The sequence below is a fragment of the Cervus elaphus genome, chromosome 21 (assembly GCF_910594005.1).
Source record: "Cervus elaphus chromosome 21, mCerEla1.1, whole genome shotgun sequence".
NCBI classification, from domain to species: Eukaryota; Metazoa; Chordata; class Mammalia; order Artiodactyla; family Cervidae; genus Cervus; species Cervus elaphus.
The window spans coordinates 29,944,445-29,966,399 of NC_057835.1; the positions used below are offsets into that span (position 1 = coordinate 29,944,445).

Genomic DNA, 21,955 nt, shown 5'->3' on the forward strand with positions numbered 1-21,955 from the left:
CAGGGAAGTCCCTGTGGTGACTTTTTAAATACTAGATTTACATTTGAAATTCTTAAATAGAAGCTGTGGACCAAAGAGGCCAGGTGAAATGAATAACATAATTTCTTTCAAACATTTTGTTTTGGGGTGCCAGGTAAGGTTATAGTTTTTAATGGTACTTGATACTGGATTGTTAGCATATATCGATGGAACTTAAAATGGGTGAGAAGGCAGTGTGTGGAGAACTTTGGACTTTTGGAGAAAAGATGTTTCACCTGCAATAAGCACTAAATAGCAGTTAATGCACTCTTTTCTTGGGTGCGCAGCGTATAGGTAGCACCTGAAGCAGGGAGAAGAAACTGCTGGGTCCTCTGGTTTCCGTTGATGGGAACACAGCAGGTCACGTTGCTCTGGGAGGTTCAGTCTGAAGGCTGGGGCAGGGCCTTACACAAACAGGGAGCTGTGACGCTAGACAGTTGTCCGCAGCTTGTGGCTCTCCTTTTAAATGGTTCAGCATCCATGGAGAGACAGAAGGTGCTCTCGTTCCCCCCACCCCAGCCCAAGCCTCTCGCCTCCCTTGTGTGAATAGAACCTTAGGCGGCAGTGTTGCTCAGAGATTTCTCCCTGTGTTCGTGGGGAGGAGGGGGTGTTAGGAATATACTGGGATGTTACACATAACAGCTAATTCCTTAAACACTTTGGGGGCACCTGGTGTGGCATTCGGGGTGTAAAATGACAGATGGAAAATGCAGGGTCCTTTTTGAGGCACTCACCTCTGTGGGCATGCTGGGCATATTTATAGTCAACAGGGCAACAGTTAGATGTTTTATGATGAAAGAAACACTGAAATGCAGTCTGTTCATGAGTTAACCTTTCAGCAGGACAGAGAAAAATAGGGAAAAGCAGAAAGAATTCTTTTAATGGTAAAATAGCAGCATTAAAATTCATTTCACAAAAAAAGAGATAAAATATAAAAAAAGATAAATGATTCTGGTAGGTTAAAAACTTAACTATGAAGTTGATAGGCAGCCCATAAAAATTAATTGGATATTGATGACCTAAGCAGTTTCTCCTTTGGGTGAAGATTTTCTCCTTTACGTGGTCAGAAAAACCCTTTGTCCTCACCACTCTAGGACGAAGCATCCTTGGCAACTGAACGTGCAAAGCACTTGACAAGTGACCAGACCAGAGCCCCAAGGGCTTGTGAGGGTATTTCTGAAGTAGAAGCATGAGGTGTGTGGTCTGTCAGAACATTTTCTGCTCTTTCTAGGTGTGCAGTGTGGTCTGCAAAGTACAGCGTAGGCAGTTTTCAATTTAATGGGGCACTTGGATTTACATTCGGAATCTAGAAGGCTAGATTTAGAAAATCTGCCATCTTTTTTGTCATTGCCGCTGATCTTTAAAGACACTAAATTCTCAGTGGTAGCATGGTTTAAAACCTTTCTTTATTATTCTTCAGAATTATTTTATAGGAAAAATTGTGAAGATTTTCAAACCACCTCTGAGAAATGGGCATGAAGTGGAGAATATGCTGTTTAGAGGCCTCCTAGACGTGGGGCAGAGACCTGAACAGTGCAGGGTGGGTGTCATTGACGTGGACACCACCATGAAATGTAACTACTCAGCTTTCCTCGTCAGGATCATCATTTTATTAGCAACGGATGTCGAGGAGTTCAGCTCATGAAAGCCATACAGCTAGGTGGATTCCTCAGTAGACTCTTTTAAAGCAGGGTAGGTGTCTGGTCCTTTTTGTATTGTTTGATTAAACCAAGTAAAACATTCAATTATAAGGCGTCATCAGTAGCCTTAAATTATCTCGATTGTCCTCATTATGTGAAGCAAACGTCACACCTGGTCGTAGCTCATCTTCCCACTTTGCCTTTTCTTACATTACAGTCTACTTGCTGATTTGAGGTGAACTTAATATTGATCTGTGATCAAAGCGGACACAGTGTTGAAATTTATAACTACATACTAGGATCCCCTTTCAAACTGAAATGTAAAGTTTACCTGCAAGTTAGAATGAGGTCCTCTTGTGAGGGATCTTGTACACTGAGGTACTGACACTGTGAAAGTGAAGACTACTCAGGTAGTCACTCAAGCGAGTCTGACTCTTTGCGACCCCATGGACTGTGGCCTGCAAGGCTCCTCTGTCCATGGGATTCTCCAGGCAAGAATGCTGGATGTGGGTAGCCATTCCCTTCTCCAGGGGATCTTCTCAAACCAGGGATTGAACCTGGGTCTCCTGCATTGCAAGCAGATAATCTTGACCATTGAGCCACCAGGGAAGCTCAGGTAAGAAGTACTTAAAGCTAGAATTGGCTGATTGATTTTTTTTGGGAAATATGCGTGGCAGATCTTTACAGGTAGCTCTCAATGACACTGAAGAGTTTGGTGGTACAGTCAGACAGTAAAAGGAATGTGCTATGAGCGTATTGTAATCTTTTTGTAAACAGACATAAGGTGTGAATTAAATTACTTAGAATAATATAAAGAGTGTTTCATAAAGTGTATTTTCTCTGTGGCACACAGCTCATTGGGGAAAAGGCTCAGAAGATTTCAGGGTAATGAGGAGAGGGGTCAAGTTAGGGCTGAGCCTTTGCTCTGGGTGCGGGAAATACACACATACAGAGTTTGTGGATACAGCTTTCATCTTTTATTATATGCAAATATGAGTGAAGACATTTAATTGGCTAGAAGAGATATTAGCTTTATTTAGCTGCACACAGTGGATAGTTTAAACAATAGTTGTGTGTGTTAGTCGCTCAGTCGTGTCCGCCTCTTTGCGACCCCATGGGGTGTTGCCCGCCAGTCTCCTCCATCCATGTGATTCTCCAGGCAAGAATAATGGAGTGGGTTGCCATTTCCTTCTCCATAAACAGTAGTTATTTTATTGTGATAGTTTTTGATAATGGTTTTGATTGGCAAATAGTTTTATGGTGGCATTGTGTTGATAGAATCTGCTTGTGTTCATATGAGTACTTATGGAAAAAATTTCCAACTTTGTTATATAAGTCAGAATAATTATGAAATAATGCAAACTGTTTGCTGTATATTCCAGCCTTAATTCCATTTCCTTCATCAAATATAGTCTTTTTAAAAGAGTAATTTAATACTGTAGTCACTGAGTAAGTAAAGTTTGTTTTCTCCCATTTTTCTGTCTGTAGATTTACCTTTTTGAAACGATGTATGGTTTCCCAAAATACTCTTTAATGCTCTTCCAAAGCCCTTCTCAACCTTCCTTAACAGTTCTGTTTCCCTTTAATATTGCTCATTTCCCTGATGGAAATTTGAATTTATGTAATTCCTTTGTATTTCTCCTTTGCATGTAATATTGTTACCAAAAGGAGGTGTGTGTGTGGCGGGTGGGGGGGATGGGGAGAGCCCTCTGGTTCAAAAGCCAGTAAACAGGCTAGGTTGGTGGAAAGGAAAGTTTGCTTTATTTCAGATGCCGGCAGCTGAGGGGGAGGGTGGTGGACATTGTCCGAGGGCCTACTCCCACCCTGACAAGCAGGGCCTGAGAGCTTTTATAAACATAATGGGGTGGGGGGTGCTCCATGCAGAAATATAGTACAGTCATCTCTACCGGTCATCTTCGATTGGTCATGAGTTGTCTGACTAGCATCATCTTGGTTGTTTTAGGTTTAGTTAATTTTAAGTTCCGGGATGCACTTGTTTCCATTTTTTTTGCGGTCAGTTCTTGGAACTGTGGCAGCTCGTGTCCTGGGTACAGTCTGGTCATCATGTAGTTAACTTCTCCACCTGGTGCTTTAGTTTCTACAAGACAACTCACAGGATATGGCTCAGAATATTATCTGTAGCCCTTGAGAAAGAACTAAAGGTCCTTGACTATGCTTAATGACTATATTATTATTTAGTCCTTAGACAGTTTTTTTGTTTCCATATTTTTCATTTTTCTGATTAATCTTATTCTTTGACTAAAGTTTTTCACAGGCAAAAGGCATGCAGAGGACATGGTTGGGGGGCAAGGACTATATGGTGCTGCTCCGTTTCAATATGGCATCTTAGGACACCTCCAGGTTACCCTGAGACCTCTGCCCTTAGTTGGCCTGGCTGTGTTGTTGTTTAGTTGCTCAGTTGTGTCTGACTCTTTGCTATTCCATGGACCGTAGCCAGCCAGGTTCCTCAGTCTGTGGGGTTTCTCAGGCAAGAATACTGGAGTGCGTTGCCACTTCCTTCTCACAGGAGATCTTCCCAACCCAGGGGTTGAACTTGTGTCTCCTGCATTCTTTACCCTCTGAACTACCAGGAAGCCCGGCCTGGCTGTGAGCTCAGGTTGATGGGTAAGGCTCCCTTCTCATCACATGTGCTCTGTTCTCGGAGGAAAATAGATAAATTATTTTCAGCTGCGGTATTGCTGAAGGTTTTTTTTTTTTTTTTTTCCCTTTTCCTTGAAGGAAAAGAACATTGGAGGTGTGTGTCCAAGGAGATTGTTTAACCACACTCTGTCTCCCTACCTTTCAACCAGGCTGAACTGGGGTACAGTTTTAAACTCTCTGAAACAGGATCCCCCTTACAGCTTTCCAGAACCTTTTAAAATGCAAAAGCATGCAGGAAATTGCCAGATCAGTTGGTTAATCAGTGACAACTGCAGTAAGTATACAAGAAGCGAGATTCTTCCAAGAGCAGTTGGCTGTGCACTGTCTTTTCAGCCTCTCAGCATGTTGCCCTTGGTGTCCTCCTGTGACTCAGGGTCTCTTTACAGGGGCAACCCTGGATCAGGTGGTCCCGGGGAGCCCCTTCCTTCCTTCTCTCCTTTTTTCACTCCTTGTAGGCTTGGCCCCACCCAGATGTGTGTGTCTGTGTGTGCACACCTGTGCGTGCCAAGTCAGTAGCTTGAAATAGGTCTAGAGTGAGTGGGGAAATACATTTTCAAATGCCATTTTTTTAAAGTGGGTTAATAAGCATGTGGCATCATTGCCTTTATACACCAGTCAAATTTTGTTTGTCTAAACAACCCCAGGTTGTTTTACAGTATTCAGCAAGACACACTAAGCAATCACCACATGTCATAAAATTTGTGTTACTCTTCCTTTAGTCTGCCCGCACATACCCTTGCTAAGTGGGTTGAAGTACATTTCTGAAGTTGACCTTTTCCCCATCCCAAATAAATCACACAGAATTTCCATTTTCTTATTTCTGGACCTGGTTCCTCTTCATTTGCTTTCTCCTTTATCTACAATACAATTAAGGTAGCATTAAAAAGATAAGGGATAGATCGACATACTTCTTTCACATAGATGTTTGCCTGTGTGGACATGGGGTGTGCAGCTCTGTATTTGAACATTGTCCTCACCCCTTGTCTGCATGTAGTGTTGCTTATTTGAAGTGTTACTGGGACATGAACTGGTCTGTCATGGGGCAGTCCGAGCTGCACGTGGGAAGATCACCATGGATGTGTTGTAGTGTCTGCAGTGAGATGAGCAGTTCAGCTGTCTTCTCAGTGGCCTTAGTTCTTGGAAGGGATTAATTCAGGGGTGATGTTTCCATGTTGAATCACAGGTAGTAAAGGTAGCTCTCTAAAGGACATTGATTCTTGTGCTTTAGTGGGCAGCTTACGTATAGGATACTCTGCGTCTTTTGACCAATTTAGAAAAGGAAAAAAAAAGTGCCGAGACTGGGCACTTAGTATAAACTGTGAGATGAGTGCTGTTTAATTACTTTCCTTCAAAGAAAATTTATTAGCCCCAGGACTCTTACATAGAAAAAAAACCCACCTTTATCTGAAAGGCAGCTCAGAATGTCCAGACTCCTCAAAGTTATGTAGAAATAACTGAAGTATTTCTGCAAGAAACCTGTGAAATAGGGTGTTATGTAACATAGCATTAGATATTAATGTTAACTGCACTTTTTTTTTGTCTTGCAAAAATGATTGTCAAGCAGGTGGACGGATGTATCTTGAAAATTAAACCACTTTTGGATGTCCACTGTTTGTAAACCCTTACAGATTGAGACTTGGCACTAAGGGTTGTTCCTAGTCCTTTGGATGAGGTCAGTCTTGTTTCTTTGTGGGTCACGAATGCCAGGACATGCTTCCCTTAAATATAAGATGGCATGTCTTTGTTTTATGCGTGGTAATTCTTTGAGACCTGTTACCTGTTGTTGAGGGCTTCCCAGGTGGCTCAGTGATAAAGAATCCACCTGCCAATGCAGGAGATGCAGGTTCCATCAACACAGTCAGGAAGATCCTCTGGAGAAGGAAGTGGCAACCCACTCCAGTATTCTTGCCTAGAGAATCCCATGGACGGAGGAGCCTGGCTACAGTCCATGAGGTAGCCAAAGAGTCAGACGTGGCTTAGTGACTAAACAACAACCTGTTGTTTGTGGTTCCTTCTTAGTTAATCAAGGAGAATCGCAGCTGTAGCTCAAGAGGCACTCAGGGTCTGTGAGCAGGACTTCCCAAACTTCCACAAGTGCAGGAATCACCCGGGTGCCTCGTTAATAACACGCAGACCCTGGGGCAGGAGGTCAGAGTGGGCTCAGGATTCCGCACGTCTCACCAGCTCCCAGAGGGTGGGAGCTCCCAGAGGGTGCCGGCGGTCCCAGTGTCCTGCTTCAGTGGTGAGGCCGCAGTCTGCAGGGAGAGAGGCAGGTAGAGAAACCAGAACAAGGCCTGCTTGGTGCCTCTGTAGCTCCTGCGCCAGTGTGGTGGGAGTTCTAGGGAGGACTTTGGACTCAGCCTGCAGAGGGAGGGCTGAAGGGCAGGACACTTCCCAGGTAGGCGGTCACGGAGGAGGCAGGTGTGGAGGTGAGGCAGGTGTGAGGAGGTGGCCAGTTAAGTAAAACACAGTACTGGCACTGCTTTGACGGACCTAGCCTGGGTACTGGTGAAGGTTTCGGGGCAGAGGGAAGGGAACTGGGGAGCAGAGGATGGGGAGGCCAATGGGGTCTGATCACAGAGTGCCATGCAGTCTGCTGGAGCCTTTGGGTTCCATCCCGGGAGCTGAGGAACCGCTTTAAGGCTTTTAACTGGGGCGAGAGAGGACTCATGGCGTGGCCTCGAAGATCCTTCAGTCAGCCGTGTGAGCATGTTGAGACCCGACTCCGGAGAACCCTCAGCCTTAAGGTTTTATCCTTCACCAAACCACCACGCCTGATTACATCAGAAACAGCGTGAACCGGAGGAGACAGTAGACAGTGAGATGTTTGAGAGGAGCATCCCCAGGTTGGATGGGCAGGGTGTCCACAGGGCTTTATTAGGACAGCAGGCTACCTGGAACAGGGGCCCCGTCTGCTCCTTCAACTCTGTTACCCATCTCTATTAAATGCTTATGCAAAGTAGGTCCTCATTAGATATTTTTTAAATGAATGAATGCTGGGAAGGATTGAGGGTGGTTTTCCGTCATCTGGCTGGGTGGAAGAGGTGGGTGGAGGCAGCTGAGCCACACAATGAAAAATGTGTCTCTTCAACTATTATCAGCAGCGTTGGAGGCTACCTAGTGATATAAATGGATATAAACACAGCTCTTATTTCCTGTTTTTGGTTTTATTTTTCATGTGGTTCTTGGACTAACGTAGACTTCACATCCTTTTTCATTCTTTCTGCATCTTTTTCTTCCGATAAAATAGTTAATGAAAATAATACACAAAGCTACCAAGAAAGGGAGTGGTGTAGATTTTTGGTTGTTAAAATTAAGCTTGCAAATACTTTATTTAAGCACAACTATAAGTGAAGAGGGCTTTGAAATTAATTATTCTTAAGTGTCTGAATTTTGTGTAGTCGAGAATCATTCCTCACTTAATAAAAATCATTTATTAAGAAATAGAAATATATGTTGGTATATATTACAGAAAGGTTAAATTTTATAATTAAAAGTTAATTAGCATAAACTATGATATATGGAAAGAATACTATAAATTTCATCACAAGGGGTAGGTATGGACCTTTGAAAAAGAACACTAATCTCTGAGCAGTAGAAAATATTTTTTCATCAAAGAGAGTTGCTACTATTTAATGTGGTCTTCGTCTAAGAACATTACCTCTAGGAAGAAAACTCTGTAGCTTTGCCATCCATAGTATTTTCTGCCCTGATAGAAGTGTTCCCCGTGTGCACTGCAGCCACCAGCCATGCCGGCCTGTTGAACACTTGAAAGGCAGCTTGTGCGACCGAGCAGCTGAATTTAGAATTTTCTTTAGTTTTTATTCATTTAAATAGCAACACGTGGCCAGTGACTGCCACGTGGTTCAGCACAGTCATGGCCTGGACACACAAATGAGGGAGAAAATGTGGTCTTGCCACGGGGGTGGGGGCTCCAGGAACGGTGTACTTTGGTCCATCCAGGAGGCAAACCTGGAGCTGACCGGCGGGGAGCTGATGCTGGTCACTTGGAGGTCTTCCTGCCGCTCCATCTGGGTCGGTGTGTGGGCTCATTGCCTCCTCCCACATCAAGCGGCGGCCTGGGCAGGCCCCTGCTTTCCCTGGCGGTTGCTGGGGGCCCATAGCATGGTGCAGGGATCACCGTCCACAGACCTGGTGATGGAGCTGGAAGGACTCTCTGTGAGGAGCAGCCCAGCCATTTGGAGCCTTCTCTGTGCATCCCTGCTGTCGGCTGGGGGTCCTTCCCCACTCTGATGTGATCTGTGGTCTGAGACATCGCCGTGGTTGTGCTGAGGGTGAGGAGGTGCCTTTTTTTCTGCCACTCCACACTCCCTTGGAAATGCTGCCAAGTGCTCCCCTCAGTCCTGAGAACAGCAATCAAATTATGTCGCAAACCTCAGGCTCCTGGGAGGTGGGGGAGAAAAATGCAGAGAGAAGGAAGCGCATCAAGCTGTGTTACACTAAGGTGGTCACTGGCTCTACAGGGCAGCTGACTTCACACTTGCCCCATGGGTTGGATTCTTACGAAAAAGTGGGTGGCACCCGGATGGCATTTGACTGCCACAGCCGGATACAGAGTGCTTGACCTGCAGTGAGTATTTTGCCTGGGGAAAAGAAAGGTGTTCTGTGTTCACCTCTCTCCTGTCTGACTTTCCAGGTCACTGAGACACCAAATTAACACCTGACGACACAGACGCCATCCTACCTGAACCAGAGCATGGCAGTAAATTGTTGTTTATGCAAGCTTTGGAAAGTCAGAGATTACCTTCAAAATATTAATATGTATTTTCAGACAGCTTTTTCTTTCATTCTGGTGTGTCTTACTCCCTGCTTTTGTCCACCCCCCTTTCCTGGGTGCTGTTTACTTGCTTTTTGGAGTTGCTAGTTTGCAGCCTACTTACTCCCCAAAATATTAACCAGTAGCCTCAATATGGTGCTAGAATGGGCTTGCTTCCTAAACATTACAGACAGTATAAGTGAAAATTATCTTGAAAGGAAACTCTCTTCTGTTTGGTGGTTTCAGCAGTTATTTTAGTGACCAATCTCTGAATAAATAGGACCCCGTCTAAGACCTTTAATCTTTTGCCCTCGCTGACATTTCATCTGTACATTTTTCTTTGATCTTTGGGAACTGTTTGTCGTTAAAATATTTTGTATCAGAGGTTTACTCTTCTCAGTCCATAGAAGTGTTCTTCATCTGTAAAATGAAGAGAGGCTTAGATTAGGAGATCTGCAAAGCACTGGCCAGCTCTAAATTTTCATCACTGGTTGCACAGCAAGCCTCAGGTCAGGTGTCCACGACTCCCTTAGCTGGGCTGTCTCCTTGTGCCTCTTTTCACCCCAGACACACCCCCAGATACCTTCTGAACTCAGAAAATACTTGCTAGTAGGGTGCTGAGCAGAAAGACCTGATTGTGTCCTCATTATAGGTGTCTGTACTAAAATGTATATAATATCAGACACAGTTAAAGCACTTGTCATCATGAATTACCAAGAAATATTTTGTAAAATGGTATCCTAAATTTTATACCATAACCCATGAATCTTAATTTTTATTTAAAAAGTTTTAAATAAACTTTAAAACTACAGATGAATGTAACCTCGAAGAGGACAAAAGGGAACTTTGTTTTTATTTATTATTATTATTATTTGACAGCTTCAGGTCTTAGTTGCAGTGTGTAAGATCTTTTAGTTGTGGCAGGCAAACTGTTAGTTGCGGCATGTGATATCTAGTTCCCTTGACCAGGGATCGAACCCTAGCCGCCAGCACTGGGAGCACAGAGTCTTAGCCACTGGACCACCAAGGAAGTCCTGGAACTTTGTTTTTATTCACTGATACACCTCTGGCAGTTGTGATCAGTGCCTGGATCACAGTAGGGACTCAATAAATATGTTTTGAATACATAAAACACGATTTGAGATTTAACTTGATTTTCACTTAAAGCCAAATCAAACATAAATACATCTTGAAAATTTATTTCTGAAGTGATAATGATGAGAATTATTTGATAACACTGATAACTTGTATTTCTGTTTCTTATTTTTAATAATTATACCTGTGCCATCTTGTGTGGTGGCTATTGCACCCATGTGTTCCTTTCTGATTTGAAATGTGGCTCTAGTAGGAATTAAGAAATACTGTATGTGTGAAGTATAGATTGGGTTTCAAAGACAGTACTGAAAATGTAAACTGTCTCATTCATATCAGTTACATGTTGAAGAGATCATATTTTGCATATGTGGGATAAATAAAAATTATTAAAATTAATTTCACTCTTTTGGGGGCTACTTTTTAAATGTGACTACTAGAAAATTCAAAATCACCTATGTGGCTTCGTTGGACAGTGGTGGTGTAGACACAGAAAACATAGACCATGAATGGAGACAAGGGCCAGCCCTCCTGAAAGGAAGCTTATATGAATATCTTTGATAAGAACAAAATTAAGTGTTGCAGCTGTGACTTGGGAAAAGTGGGCATTCAAATGGTCTTGATCAAATTAAAAAAAAAAAAGACCAAAATAAATTAATTAGATTAGCTCAGATCAGAAATATGAAGTCCAGCTACCAGATGGATTCCTCGCATAGTCGCCAGCAGAGTGAGTCTCGAGGTCAGGAAAGGGGCAGGCTGGGTGGTGGCTGCCCCAGCAAGTGCAAGTGGTTACCAGGGGCAGACTGGAGCCGTAGTGTTTGGGCTCCTCTGCCTGGACTTCACCTGCCTGGGGCCGCAGCTCTGGTAGGTGGCACATTCACTGTGCCCCATAACTGCCGTTTTCCCTGCTGCTGGGAGGTGGCCCCTGGGTGGGAGGAGCAGGGAACCAGAGACCCAAGTGTTGGGTAGGATTACTCGCAATGTGTGTTCTGCTCTGTCCCTTCCCTGGCCTGAAGGCAAGTTCTCTTTCCCTTTCTCCTTAGCCTTCTAAAGTGAGTGCCAGCTCCCGGCTGCTTCTCCAGGCCGGCAGTGCTCGGAGTGTGGTGTCCCAGGTCATCCACTCCTCCAGGCTCTTTTTCCCTAGAGGCTAGCTGAGAACCCCATACAGTCCTCCTGTGACATGTGGAGGGCCTGGGAGGATGAAGCCATTATCCTATAAAATAAGGCCATCCAGGACATGCAACTTAGACGCTACCTTCCTTAAGCTAATTTGAAAGGTTATTTTGGTAAGTGGTTAGTCTGCACGGCTGGTTTAAGCTATTATCAAGTCCATTCCGGTATTTATTTCCTTGAAAGCCAGAATGAGCCTTGAATAAATGAAGACTGACTGTGTAGGCTTTTTAGGAGTAAATTCAATTTATAAATATTTGTTTCATTTGGCACTGGAGATTTCGACTGCTCCTGAGTTTGAATTTTAAAGCAGCTGTGTAGTGAAGCAGCGTGTCTGTAAATAAAATGGCTTTCATGCTCACCTTATTTCCACCCATCTGACCCCTGTTTTTGGAGAAAGTAGATCAGAAAATTCACGGCAGTTAGCGGCCAAGTGAAGAGACCTTTGGCTTCAGCTGACAGCTGTCGCCTGAGCACTGCCGACCTGGAGACCCTCTCAGGTGTTCTGTCTGTAGCTCTGACAGCAAGCAGGAATGCTGTTTACATTTTCTGTAGGCGAAGATCCCCCCCTTGTTGGGGGCGTGTTAGAATAGGACGGGTGGAATCTGAATTTCGATCTGTCTTGGGGTGAGTTCTCAACAGTGCTGGAGGTGCTGGCCAGCCCTCCAGCCGGCCCCTTTCCCATGCTTATGTGGATGGGTGTCAGTAGGATTTATGGCCGGGCCTGTTTATAACATCCCTTTTGAAATTCTTCAACAAGATACTGTTTTTTCAAGTTGGGCAGTATCACACAATGCTTCGTGTGCTTATGAAAGAGGGGAAAAAAATGAGTTAAATTCCAAAGATGTTTAAGATTTTGGACATTTTTCCTATGTGAATTAGTTCTTTATTAGGCCTGTCGATTTAATTAGCATTGAAAAAAAAAACTTTCCTGTTTTGATTGTGGAAACATTGTTTAAATCCGTTATTTTCATCTGATACAGAGTCCTTAGGAAGTGTTTGCATAAAGCACAGAGTGTTACTTAGTATCCACCACGTGCTGTGACCCTGGGATGCAGATGGGCCGGCCTGCTCCCCGTTACCCTACCTGCTCTGGCCTGCCTGGTCCCAGAAGAGGTCAGGGCAAGGGAGAGGGCTGCAGAGACATTTTGAATTTCATTCTGTTAAAAGTTTCAGTTTTGAACAGTTTGGGTGAAGGCTTTCTGTCTCTACCAAAGAGAACGGTCATCGTTTAGAAACTGTCCGTCCAACTAGAGTCTGTCCGAGCAGACACACGGTGGTCCATTCCTAGAGCCTGGGGCTGGTGGGTGAGTGATGAACCTGTGGTGGGACTTCCTCTGGTGGGGGTGAGCGGGGGATGCTGGAGAATGAAAGTCTTCCTTCCGGTCTCTGTCTGGCCTCGTCTGTTTCTGCCATCAGATTTAAGGAAGTGATGAGTGGTCACACCACCTGCAAGCGGGCCTTCCAGTATTTTTGCCGCCGCTGTCTCCTTCGACGTCCCTGTTGCCATTTCCTCGTTGGTTGTATGTGGGCCGTAAATATCCAATTTGTACGAAATGACTGATTTTGGTATTTGTATAATCCTCTAGTCAATTTAACTAAGTTGAGCTTTTCACAGCCCTCGGTGCAGCGGCTGCTCATCTGATTACACTGCTCAGGGGAATAAGGTTAAGGGCGGGCTGTTGGTAACCGGAGCATTTCCAGGGCTTTAGTGCAGCAGATGGGCTGCTTGGCGATAGTCATGCATCTGCTGGCCTGCTGTGGCAGCTGCTGCTGCTTCATGTTGTGTTCTTTTGTTCTGTTCCATCCAAGAATGGAACGCGAGGAAGTGTAGTGAATGGATTAATTTAAGGTTAAGGTTAGTGTTTGCTTGCTTTCTAAGTAACCGATCATAACAATGCTTCTGGTAGAAGCTAATGAGTTTCTCTTAAAGTGAACTAGATTTATAAAATATGGCTCAGTGAGGGGGCTAGATTAGTATTGTTGGTGGAGACCAAATTCAAACGCGTAAAATGCTGGCAGGTTTTTTTTTATTATTATTATTATCATTTGTCCCTAATTCTTTGTTTTCTTCCTTCCTCTCCACTACCTCCCGATCCCTTCCAGGACCTCGATCCAGACTTTGCCTGACACTGCAGGGTCCAAGAGAATTAAAGAAATATGGAGTGACATGAAGAAGATTAGTCAGGATTATAGGCTCTGAGGACAAGCCCTCAGTGAAGTGAAGCACAGACGAGCTCCCGCGCTCTGGTCTGGAGGAGCCAGCCGTGTGCTGGGAGAAGATGGCGGATCCAGGAATGATGAGTCTTTTTGGCGAGGACGGGAATATTTTCAATGAGGGCCTCGAAGGCCTGGGCGAATGTGGTTACCCTGAAAACCCCGTGAACCCCATGGGTCAGCAGATGCCTATAGACCAAGGCTTCGCCTCCCTGCAGCCTTCCCTCCACCATCCCTCCACCAACCAGAATCAAAGCAAGCTGACCCACTTCGATCACTATAACCAGTACGAGCCGCAGAAGATGCACCTGATGGACCAGCCCAACAGAATGCTGAGCAATGCCCCCGGGAACGGACTGGCTTCTCCTCACTCGCAGTACCACACCCCTCCCGTCCCCCAGGTCCCCCACGGGGGCGGCGGGGGCGGCGGCGGCGGGGGCCAGATGGGCGTCTACCCGGGCCTGCAGAACGAGAGGCACGGGGGCCAGTCCTTTGTGGATGGCAGCTCCATGTGGGGCCCCCGGGCCGTGCAGCTGCCCGAGCAGATCCGAGCCCCCTACCAGCCGCCGCCGCCGCCGCCGCCACCTCCGCAGACCCAGCCGGCCCCATCGGGCCCCCCCGGGCAGGGCCACCCCCCGCACCTGCAGCAGCTAGGAGGTTACCTGGCGCGGGGGGACTTCTCCATGCCGCAGCACGGCCAGCCGCAGCCGAGGATGGGCCAGTTTCCCCCGGGCCAGGAGGGCCTGAGTCAGGGAAACCCTTTCATCGCTGGCCCCAGCCCGGGCCACCTGTCGCACGGCCCCCCGCAGAGCCCCGGGGTGGCCCCGAGCCTGCGCCACGCGGTGCAGCCCTTCCACCACCACCCCCCCACCGCTCTCCATGGGGACTCGGTGGCCCACAGCCCCCGGTTCTCCCCCAACCCCGCTCCGCAAGGGGCCGTGAGGCCGCAGACCCTCACCTTTAGTTCTCGGAGCCAGACAGTCCCCTCACCCACTATAAACAACTCAGGGCAGTACTCCCGCTATCCTTACAGCAACCTAAATCAGGGATTAGTTAACAGTACAGGGATGAACCAGAACCTAGGCCTTACCAATAGCGCTCCCCTGAACCAGTCCGTCCCGAGGTACCCCAGCGCGGTGGGATTCCCGCCCGGCAGCGCCCCAGGACTCCTGCACCAGCAGCCCGTCCACCCCAGCGGCTCACTGAACCAAATGAATGCGCAAACTATGCACCCTTCGCAGCCTCAGGGATCGTACGCCTCCCCGCCTCCCATGTCACCCCTGAAAGCGATGAGCAGCAGCGCGGCGGGCACGCCGCCCCCGCAGGTGCGGCCCGGCAGCGCCCCCATGGACGTGGGCGGCTACCCGAGCATGCCGCACCCGCAGCCCGCTCACCAGCCGCCCGGCGGCGCCCTGGGGCTCGGACCGAGGAGCCTGGGCCCGCGGAGCCTGCCGCCGGCGCGCCCGTTCCTGGGCATGTCCCCGGCCCCGCACCTGAGGCCCAACGGCTGCCCCGGTGTGGGCCTCGCCGACCCGCAGGCCGTCCAGGACCGCCTGCTCCCCGGCCAGCAGCACCCCGGGCCGCAGCCGGCCTTCCAGCAGCTGCCCAGCTGCCCTCCGCTGCAGCCGCACCCGGGCCTGCACCACCAGGCTTCACCCCCGCACCCGCACCACCAGCCTTGGGCGCAGCTCCACCCCTCGCCCCAGAGCACCCCGCAGAAAGTGCCTGTGCCTCAGGTAAGGGGGCGCGGCCTCGCGGTGACGCGGCTCTCCTGAAGTTTCCCTCTAACTTTGGGGAACGCTGCTGCACTTCCAGGTCCTTTGTCGTCTTGTAAGCTGCTCCAGAATCTCTCTTTTTTCCCTCTATTTCTTGTTCAGTCGTATCCGACCTTTGTGACCCCATGGACTGCTGCACGCCAGGCTTTCCTGTCCTTCACCATCTCCTGAAGTTTGCCCATGTTCATGTTCATTGCATTAGTGATGCCATCCAGCCACCTCATTCTCTGACACACTCTTCACCTTCTGCCCTCAATCTTTACCAACATCAGGGACTTTTCCGATGAGTTGTCTCTTCGCATCAGATGACCAAAATATTGGAACATCAGCTTCAACATCAGTCCTTCCAGTGAACATGTAGGGTTGATTTCCCTTAAGATTGACTGGTTTGATCTTCTTAGGGTCCAAGGGACTTTCAGGAGTCTTCTCCTACACCACAGTTTGAAGGCATCAATTTTTCGGCGTTCTGCCTTCTTTACTGGTCCAGCTTTCACAACCTTATGTGACCACTGGGAAGACCATAGCCTTGACTGTGCGGACCTTTGTTGGCAGAGTAACGTGTCTGCTTTTCAAACTGTCTAGGTTTGTTATCTCTTTCCTGCCAAGAAGTAATCGTTTTCTGATTTTATGGCTGCAGTCACCATCCTTCTATTAGTTCCTTAACTTACTCTCTCACTTAGTGGCTGTGCATTTATCTACTTTTTCAAAAAAATAAATGAATAAATCTTGAATCCTCCTGTCCCAGGACTTGTGCTGGAGCTAAGAGTGCATAGAAAAGCCAAACCCAGGTCCTGCTTGCAAGGAGCTCTGTTCTCATTGCCAGTGGGGAGGTGGATATTGGACCCAAGTGTTTTTCCCTTCTCTTTATTCTTCTATGCTGTTCTCTCTACCCCTCTCTCCGATTTAAAAATACACTGAGCCTTGGTTTCCAGCACCATTTCATGTGTTTGTGGTAGTGCCTCCCACCTCTTTTAGGAAATCATTATTTTTAAATAATTTTTATCAATCATATTTTCAGTTCAGTTCAGTTGCTCAGTCCTGTCCAACTCTTTGCGATCCCATGGACTGCAGCACACCAGGCCTCCCTGTCCATCACCAACTCCCGGAGTTTACCCAAACTCATGTCCATTGAGTCGGTGATGATTTAATTAAAAATTATAAATAGTATTTTAATAAATATTAAATTTTATTTTGTTGTTATTTTCCCTACAACATGTGGTCTTCTGAACCAGCTGTTGAATGTTAGTGTGAACTTAACTTACACCCTGCAGAAAATCATAGTAAACGACAATCCACAGAAAGGGTTCAGTCTCATAACAGATTTGGATACCTAGCACTGAAAGCAGAGGTCTTCCTTTTTGTCAGCTGGGATTTCATCTTACAGAATTTATAAGCAGACAGATTTAGGTTTTAAGCTCTAGTATTGCCAAAGACATCTTTCTATTATAAGTGTTGGTGTTTGTGCCCTAGGTCTAGGAAAAATAAATTAATGTCTGTACATAGAGAGTATTTGGAGTGCTGTTCAGAAATACATATTGATCTTCCACTGTGATTGCAGCCCTGAGCGTGGATGGCACAGTGTGATTTTAGAGCTGTAAGGCACAGTGCTCATTCCTAACGAACTTGTAATCAATTTGGGAAAACATGATCGATACGTGAAAGTATAAACCAGAGGGAAAGACCATGCATGGTTACGCGACAGGTGTGCAGAGAGGCGGTGCCTGTTGATGAGGGCGCTTGGAACCTGGTCAGGACTTAGCCAGGGGTGTGAACTGAGGACGCATTGCAAGTACATCAGAGGGGGCATGGGTTGTTGAGTTCGCTGCAGGCAGGGCCTGGGCATAGAGGTCTATATTCTGCTTTAAAGAATTTGGACTTCACCAGTGATAATGGATAAGACAGTGCCTGGGCTGGTGGGGGAACCTGGAGATGAGCTGTGAGGCTGGAGCCCAGGTCTTGTGAGGACAGTGTGACCAGGGACCAAGGATTGGGGAATAGGAATGGGAGAGAATGAAGCTACATGCAAGTAAAAGGGTGGGGTCTGGAAGCAGAGCCTTTTAGGGGGCATCTCGGGTGGAGAGGCATTTAGATCAGAGACTCAGAATTTCTGCCTTGGTGGGACTAGGGAAGTGAAGGTCAGGAAGTCTCTGGGGGACTTCAGGACACAGTAGGGGTTTGGGGAAGCTGTGCTCACAGGCCTGACACACTTGGGAATTCTCAGGAGGGGTCCGGAGTTTGGGGGGTCACAAGGGCCTCAGCCACCTGGCCTGTGCTCCCCCAGAGAGAGCCGCTTCCTGTCCTGGAGCCTCACCTGCAGTGCTGGGAACGGGCTCCCGAGACTGTGGACGGCAGGGAGGGAGGGCAGGAGGGCTGTCTACCAGCTGCTGGGGCCTTGGCCCACCTGGGTGGCTCCTAGGGCCGAAAGGAGCTTGACCTAGTTCCCAGGAAGTATTCCCTTCTTGTTCCCCCTAAAGTTTGTTACTGAACATGGGATCTTCTCAGAGCAATGGTCCTTAGACATCTCCTGGTCCCAGCATCTTCTCTCCTCCCTGGAGGACAAGCACAGTGTGGGGGAGACTGTAATCCCATCCCTGGGTGGAAACTGCTGGCCTCCTCCAGCTTTCCCTCGTTTTAAGAGCTCAGATGTCTTAACAGAGGTTTAGAGGACATAGATGAGTGTGTGGGCTCTGAGTCCCCTAGTGCCTGGGGTCTGTGCCCTGGCAGATACCGGTGGCCACCAAGTGCATTTCCCTTTATCACCAGCTCCATCCTCTTGAGCACACCATCATAGACTAACCTGGAACTGTTTATGAGGTATATTAAACAAGTAGATTTGAGGTATTTTTATTATCTTAGTTGCCTTTTAAACATTTTTTTGCATGGTATTTGCTTTTTTTCCTTTCTCCTCAACTTTACAGAACCTCTTCAGCTTTTGAAGCACTCGGTTCTGAAAATTGTACTAGAGAAGCGTAAAGTCTCAAGATGACCGTAGGCTTTGAAATCAGAAGGGTGTTTGAATTACAGCTCTCCTCCTTATTTGCTTGGTGACCTGAGATAATTTCTTACCCTCTCCGAACCTCAGATTCATCATCAGTAAGATAGGAAGAAGTGCCCATCTCAAAGGGTGTTGAGGTCAAGTAGGGCAATATACTCATATCGTGAGAGTGTGATCTCTAGCCTGTGGTTGCTCAGTTTTGTCCGACTCTTTGTGGCCCCATGGACTGTAGCCCTCCAGGTTCACCTGTCCATGGGATTCTCCAGGCAAGAACACCGGAGTGAGCGGCCATGCCCTCCTCCAGGGGATCTTCCCAACCCAGGGATTGAACCCAGGTCTGCTGCATTGCAGGCAGATTCTTTACTGTCTGAGCTACCAGGGAAACCCGTAAATGTCAATTCTCTTTTAGGTTCTACTTTCTGATCTGCTGCAGTGAGAACCTTACTTTGTAATTCATGTCATTTCATGTGTACTGAATACGATATAAAGTCACTTTTATTTTTAAGGAACAGGCTACATGTTTATGAAATATGGCCTTAGTTATGAAACATTAAATTTGACTTGTGCAAATATCACCCCCCTTTTAGCCCATGTTTCTGGGTGTGGTGAGTTTAATGGAGTGGATAGTTGAGTAACCCCAACACCTCTCTCTCCCTAGGACTGACTCACATGCCACTCAAGCAAATCGTCTATCTGGTTATGTTTTGCTTTAAAACTACTAAAATTATTTTACACTTCGTATATGACACAATGGTGGTTCAAAACCATGCTGTGTAGCAGGGAAATTACCAAATTAAGTTGAAATATTGATGTAATTTGCTGAATTAGCACATTCAGATAGGATTATTGACTTTTTTATCTTGAGTTGTTTTTTTTTAATGTTTGAATAGAAGTTTATGTTTTTTAGATGTTTCATGGGTAGTGAACAGATATTTTTAAAATTCTATCACGTTTAAGTATCTTTGAAGATAAGTCTAACTTTATAATGAAGAGTCAGCAAAGGAGAATATTAGAACAGATGCCAGAGTTCATGGGGCCATATGTTCATTGTGTGGACACAGTCTTTAATGTTAGCTCCAGACTAGCTTGATGATTTGATGACACAACTTAGAGGGAAAGAGAAAACCTAGCTTCTATTTCTTTTCAACAGCTGATTAGGACAGTAGTTTCCCTCTGTATCTCAGACCACCCACCCTCCCTCCCTCCTTCCTTCCTTCCTATCAATCATTGAATAGTTCATTTATATTTTAATTTTTTTCTTCCAGTTTTATTGAGATATAGTTGACCTGTAGCCCTGTATAAAGTGTACAAGGAGTATGGTATAATGATTTGATTTACATACGTTATGAAGTGATAGAATAAGTTTCGTGAGCACCCATCATCTAAGTCCAAAATTAAAGAAGCAAAAAAAAATTTTTTTTTCTTGTGATGAGGCCTCTTCGGCTCTCCGCTCATATCAGCTTTTACATATAATATACAGCAGTGTTTATTATGTCGTACACTGTACCCCTGGTACTTATTTATCTTATAACTGGAAGCTTGTACCGTTTACCACCTTCCTCCAATTCCTTCTCCTCTAGCCCCTGCCTCTGGTAACCACAAATCTCATCTCTTTTTCTATGAGTTTTTTGTTTGTATTTCAGGTGTAATTGACCTACAGCACTGTAGTGTTAGTTTCTGTTACACGACACGGTGCTTTGAAATATCTGTGCATTTCAAACTGGTCACCACAGTAAGTCCGGTTACAATATGTCACCATGCAAAGAGGTTAGGTAATCGGGGGCCGTGTTCGCCACACTGTACCTTTCACGGCTGTGGCTCATTTGTTTTGTAACTGGGAGTTTGTCCCTCTCAGTCACCCTCACCTATTTCTCTTCCCCTCCACCCACTTCATTCCAGCAGTCACCTGTGCGTTCTCTGTGTCTATGACTGTTCCTGTTTTGTTATGTTTGTTCATTGGTTTAGCTTTTTTAGATTCCACATGTAAGTGAAATCATACAGTATTTGTCTTTCTCTGCATCTCAGTCCCTTTTATGCTCCTTAAAATTGTTGGTGCCTCTCAGGATTCTTTCTGTTTTTATTGTTTTTAACACCAAGAACATTTTATACTGGGATATAGCCAATTAACAATGTTGTGATAGTTTGAGGTGAACAGTGAAGGGACTCAGCCATATATAATTGACTCTCAAGATTCTTTATGTGAGTTTTATGTGTTAATATTTGTTGTCTTAGAAATTTAAAACAAGGACAGTTTGAAATATTTGTTACTTGTTTGCCAAATGAGTAAAAAATAATAAACCATTATGTGTTAACGTTCATCACATCTTCAGCTGCCAAGCAACTGTGTTCCAAGAGAACAAAACCTCAGTGGCACTGTTCACCTTTTCTGAGATGTTACGTTCCGACAGCTGCTTCCTCCTGCAGTCTGCAGGCAGGTCATGAGCCGCTGTCTGGCCAAGTCCACGTGCGTTCGGAGAGAATGCGTGTGAGAGGCTTGGTGACATCTCAGTGTCACCTACAAAAAAATGCCCTGAGCTCCCCGAGCCCTGCTCTGACAACCAGCCATGTGGAGGCGGCAGTGTAGACCTTGGAGTCCACAGTTTCTTGGTAGGAAAACTACCAACTGATTCCTGACCCCACGCCCCCAGAGCAAGCGATTCCACCTAAGCGGAGAGACAGAGCCCCTTGCTTTCTCTCCAGAATGAGGGGTGACCCACCCTCTTGGTTAAAGGCACAGGGGGAGGAGTGGGAACGTCCGTTAGAATCTAACCTGTTGTCAGACACTTGGTGGGGACTCAAAAGTGACCCATTGTCGTCGGGCAGGCGTTTAGAATTGCTTGCTGCGGAGTTGGGGGAATGACCCCAAGCATTCATCCCAGGGTCGCGTGTGGTCAGAGCTGTTGGACTCCCTTTCCTTGGTTCATGGGAGCAGTTCGCAGACGCTCAGGCTCCCCATGCTGCTCCCTGGGGGAGAGGAGGAGGGCTTGTTGGGCGGAGGGGGTGCGGGCCGCCTCTGGAAGGCACACTGTGGGGGTGAGCTTGTGTGCTGGGGGCAGCTCATCACCCAGTCTTAGGAGGCGAGGTGGGGGCCTGGGAGGGTGTTCTGGGCAGGTGATGTGTCTGCTGAGCTGTGAAATACCAACTGAGTTGAGTGGAGGGTGGGAAAAGGTAGGCGAGGAGAGAGTTGGAAGGCTAGGAGACGTGAGGGCAGAGAGAGAGGGAGTGAGCCCAGGCCCCTGCGTGTCCCTCAGTGTTGCTGGACTGTGGGACCAGGGCCAGGGGGACTCCCCTTTCCCCCGCATGACCCTCAGACCAGGCTCCGTGTCCACGGGTGCACTGGGAGGGTGCAGAGGGACCCAGCACCACCCTTGGGAAGAGGGAGAGAGTGGAGAATGGGGCTGGGTGGACGCCGGTGAGAACTACCCAGAGGGAAAGCTCCGGTTGTCATTTTCCTCTTGAAGAGCTTGTGGGTTGTCCTACAAGTCACCGGTGTACTTCTGAGTTTCTGAATAACTCATCCCGCTCAAATCTACAAAGGTGTAGATTCATTGAGTATACCCTGAGGTGGGCAAGTCCTGGTGAGGTTTTTAGGATATGCAACACTTGTGTG

The 21,955-nt window shown here is 46.7% G+C and overlaps 1 protein-coding gene across 4 annotated transcripts in view; it reads left to right on the forward strand.

Annotated features, from left to right (window-relative positions):
- The window catches only part of CHD7 (chromodomain helicase DNA binding protein 7), a 184,731-nt gene that overhangs the window by 46,376 nt on the left and 116,400 nt on the right, over window positions 1–21,955 (forward strand). For all 4 annotated transcript variants that reach the window (XM_043879149.1, XM_043879151.1, XM_043879153.1 and 1 more), the window contains exon 2: window positions 13,465–15,311. In XM_043879149.1, the coding sequence (XP_043735084.1) occupies window positions 13,641–15,311 (1,671 nt within the window). In that variant the 5' untranslated portion in view covers window positions 13,465–13,640. The remainder of the gene's footprint in view (window positions 1–13,464; window positions 15,312–21,955) is intronic.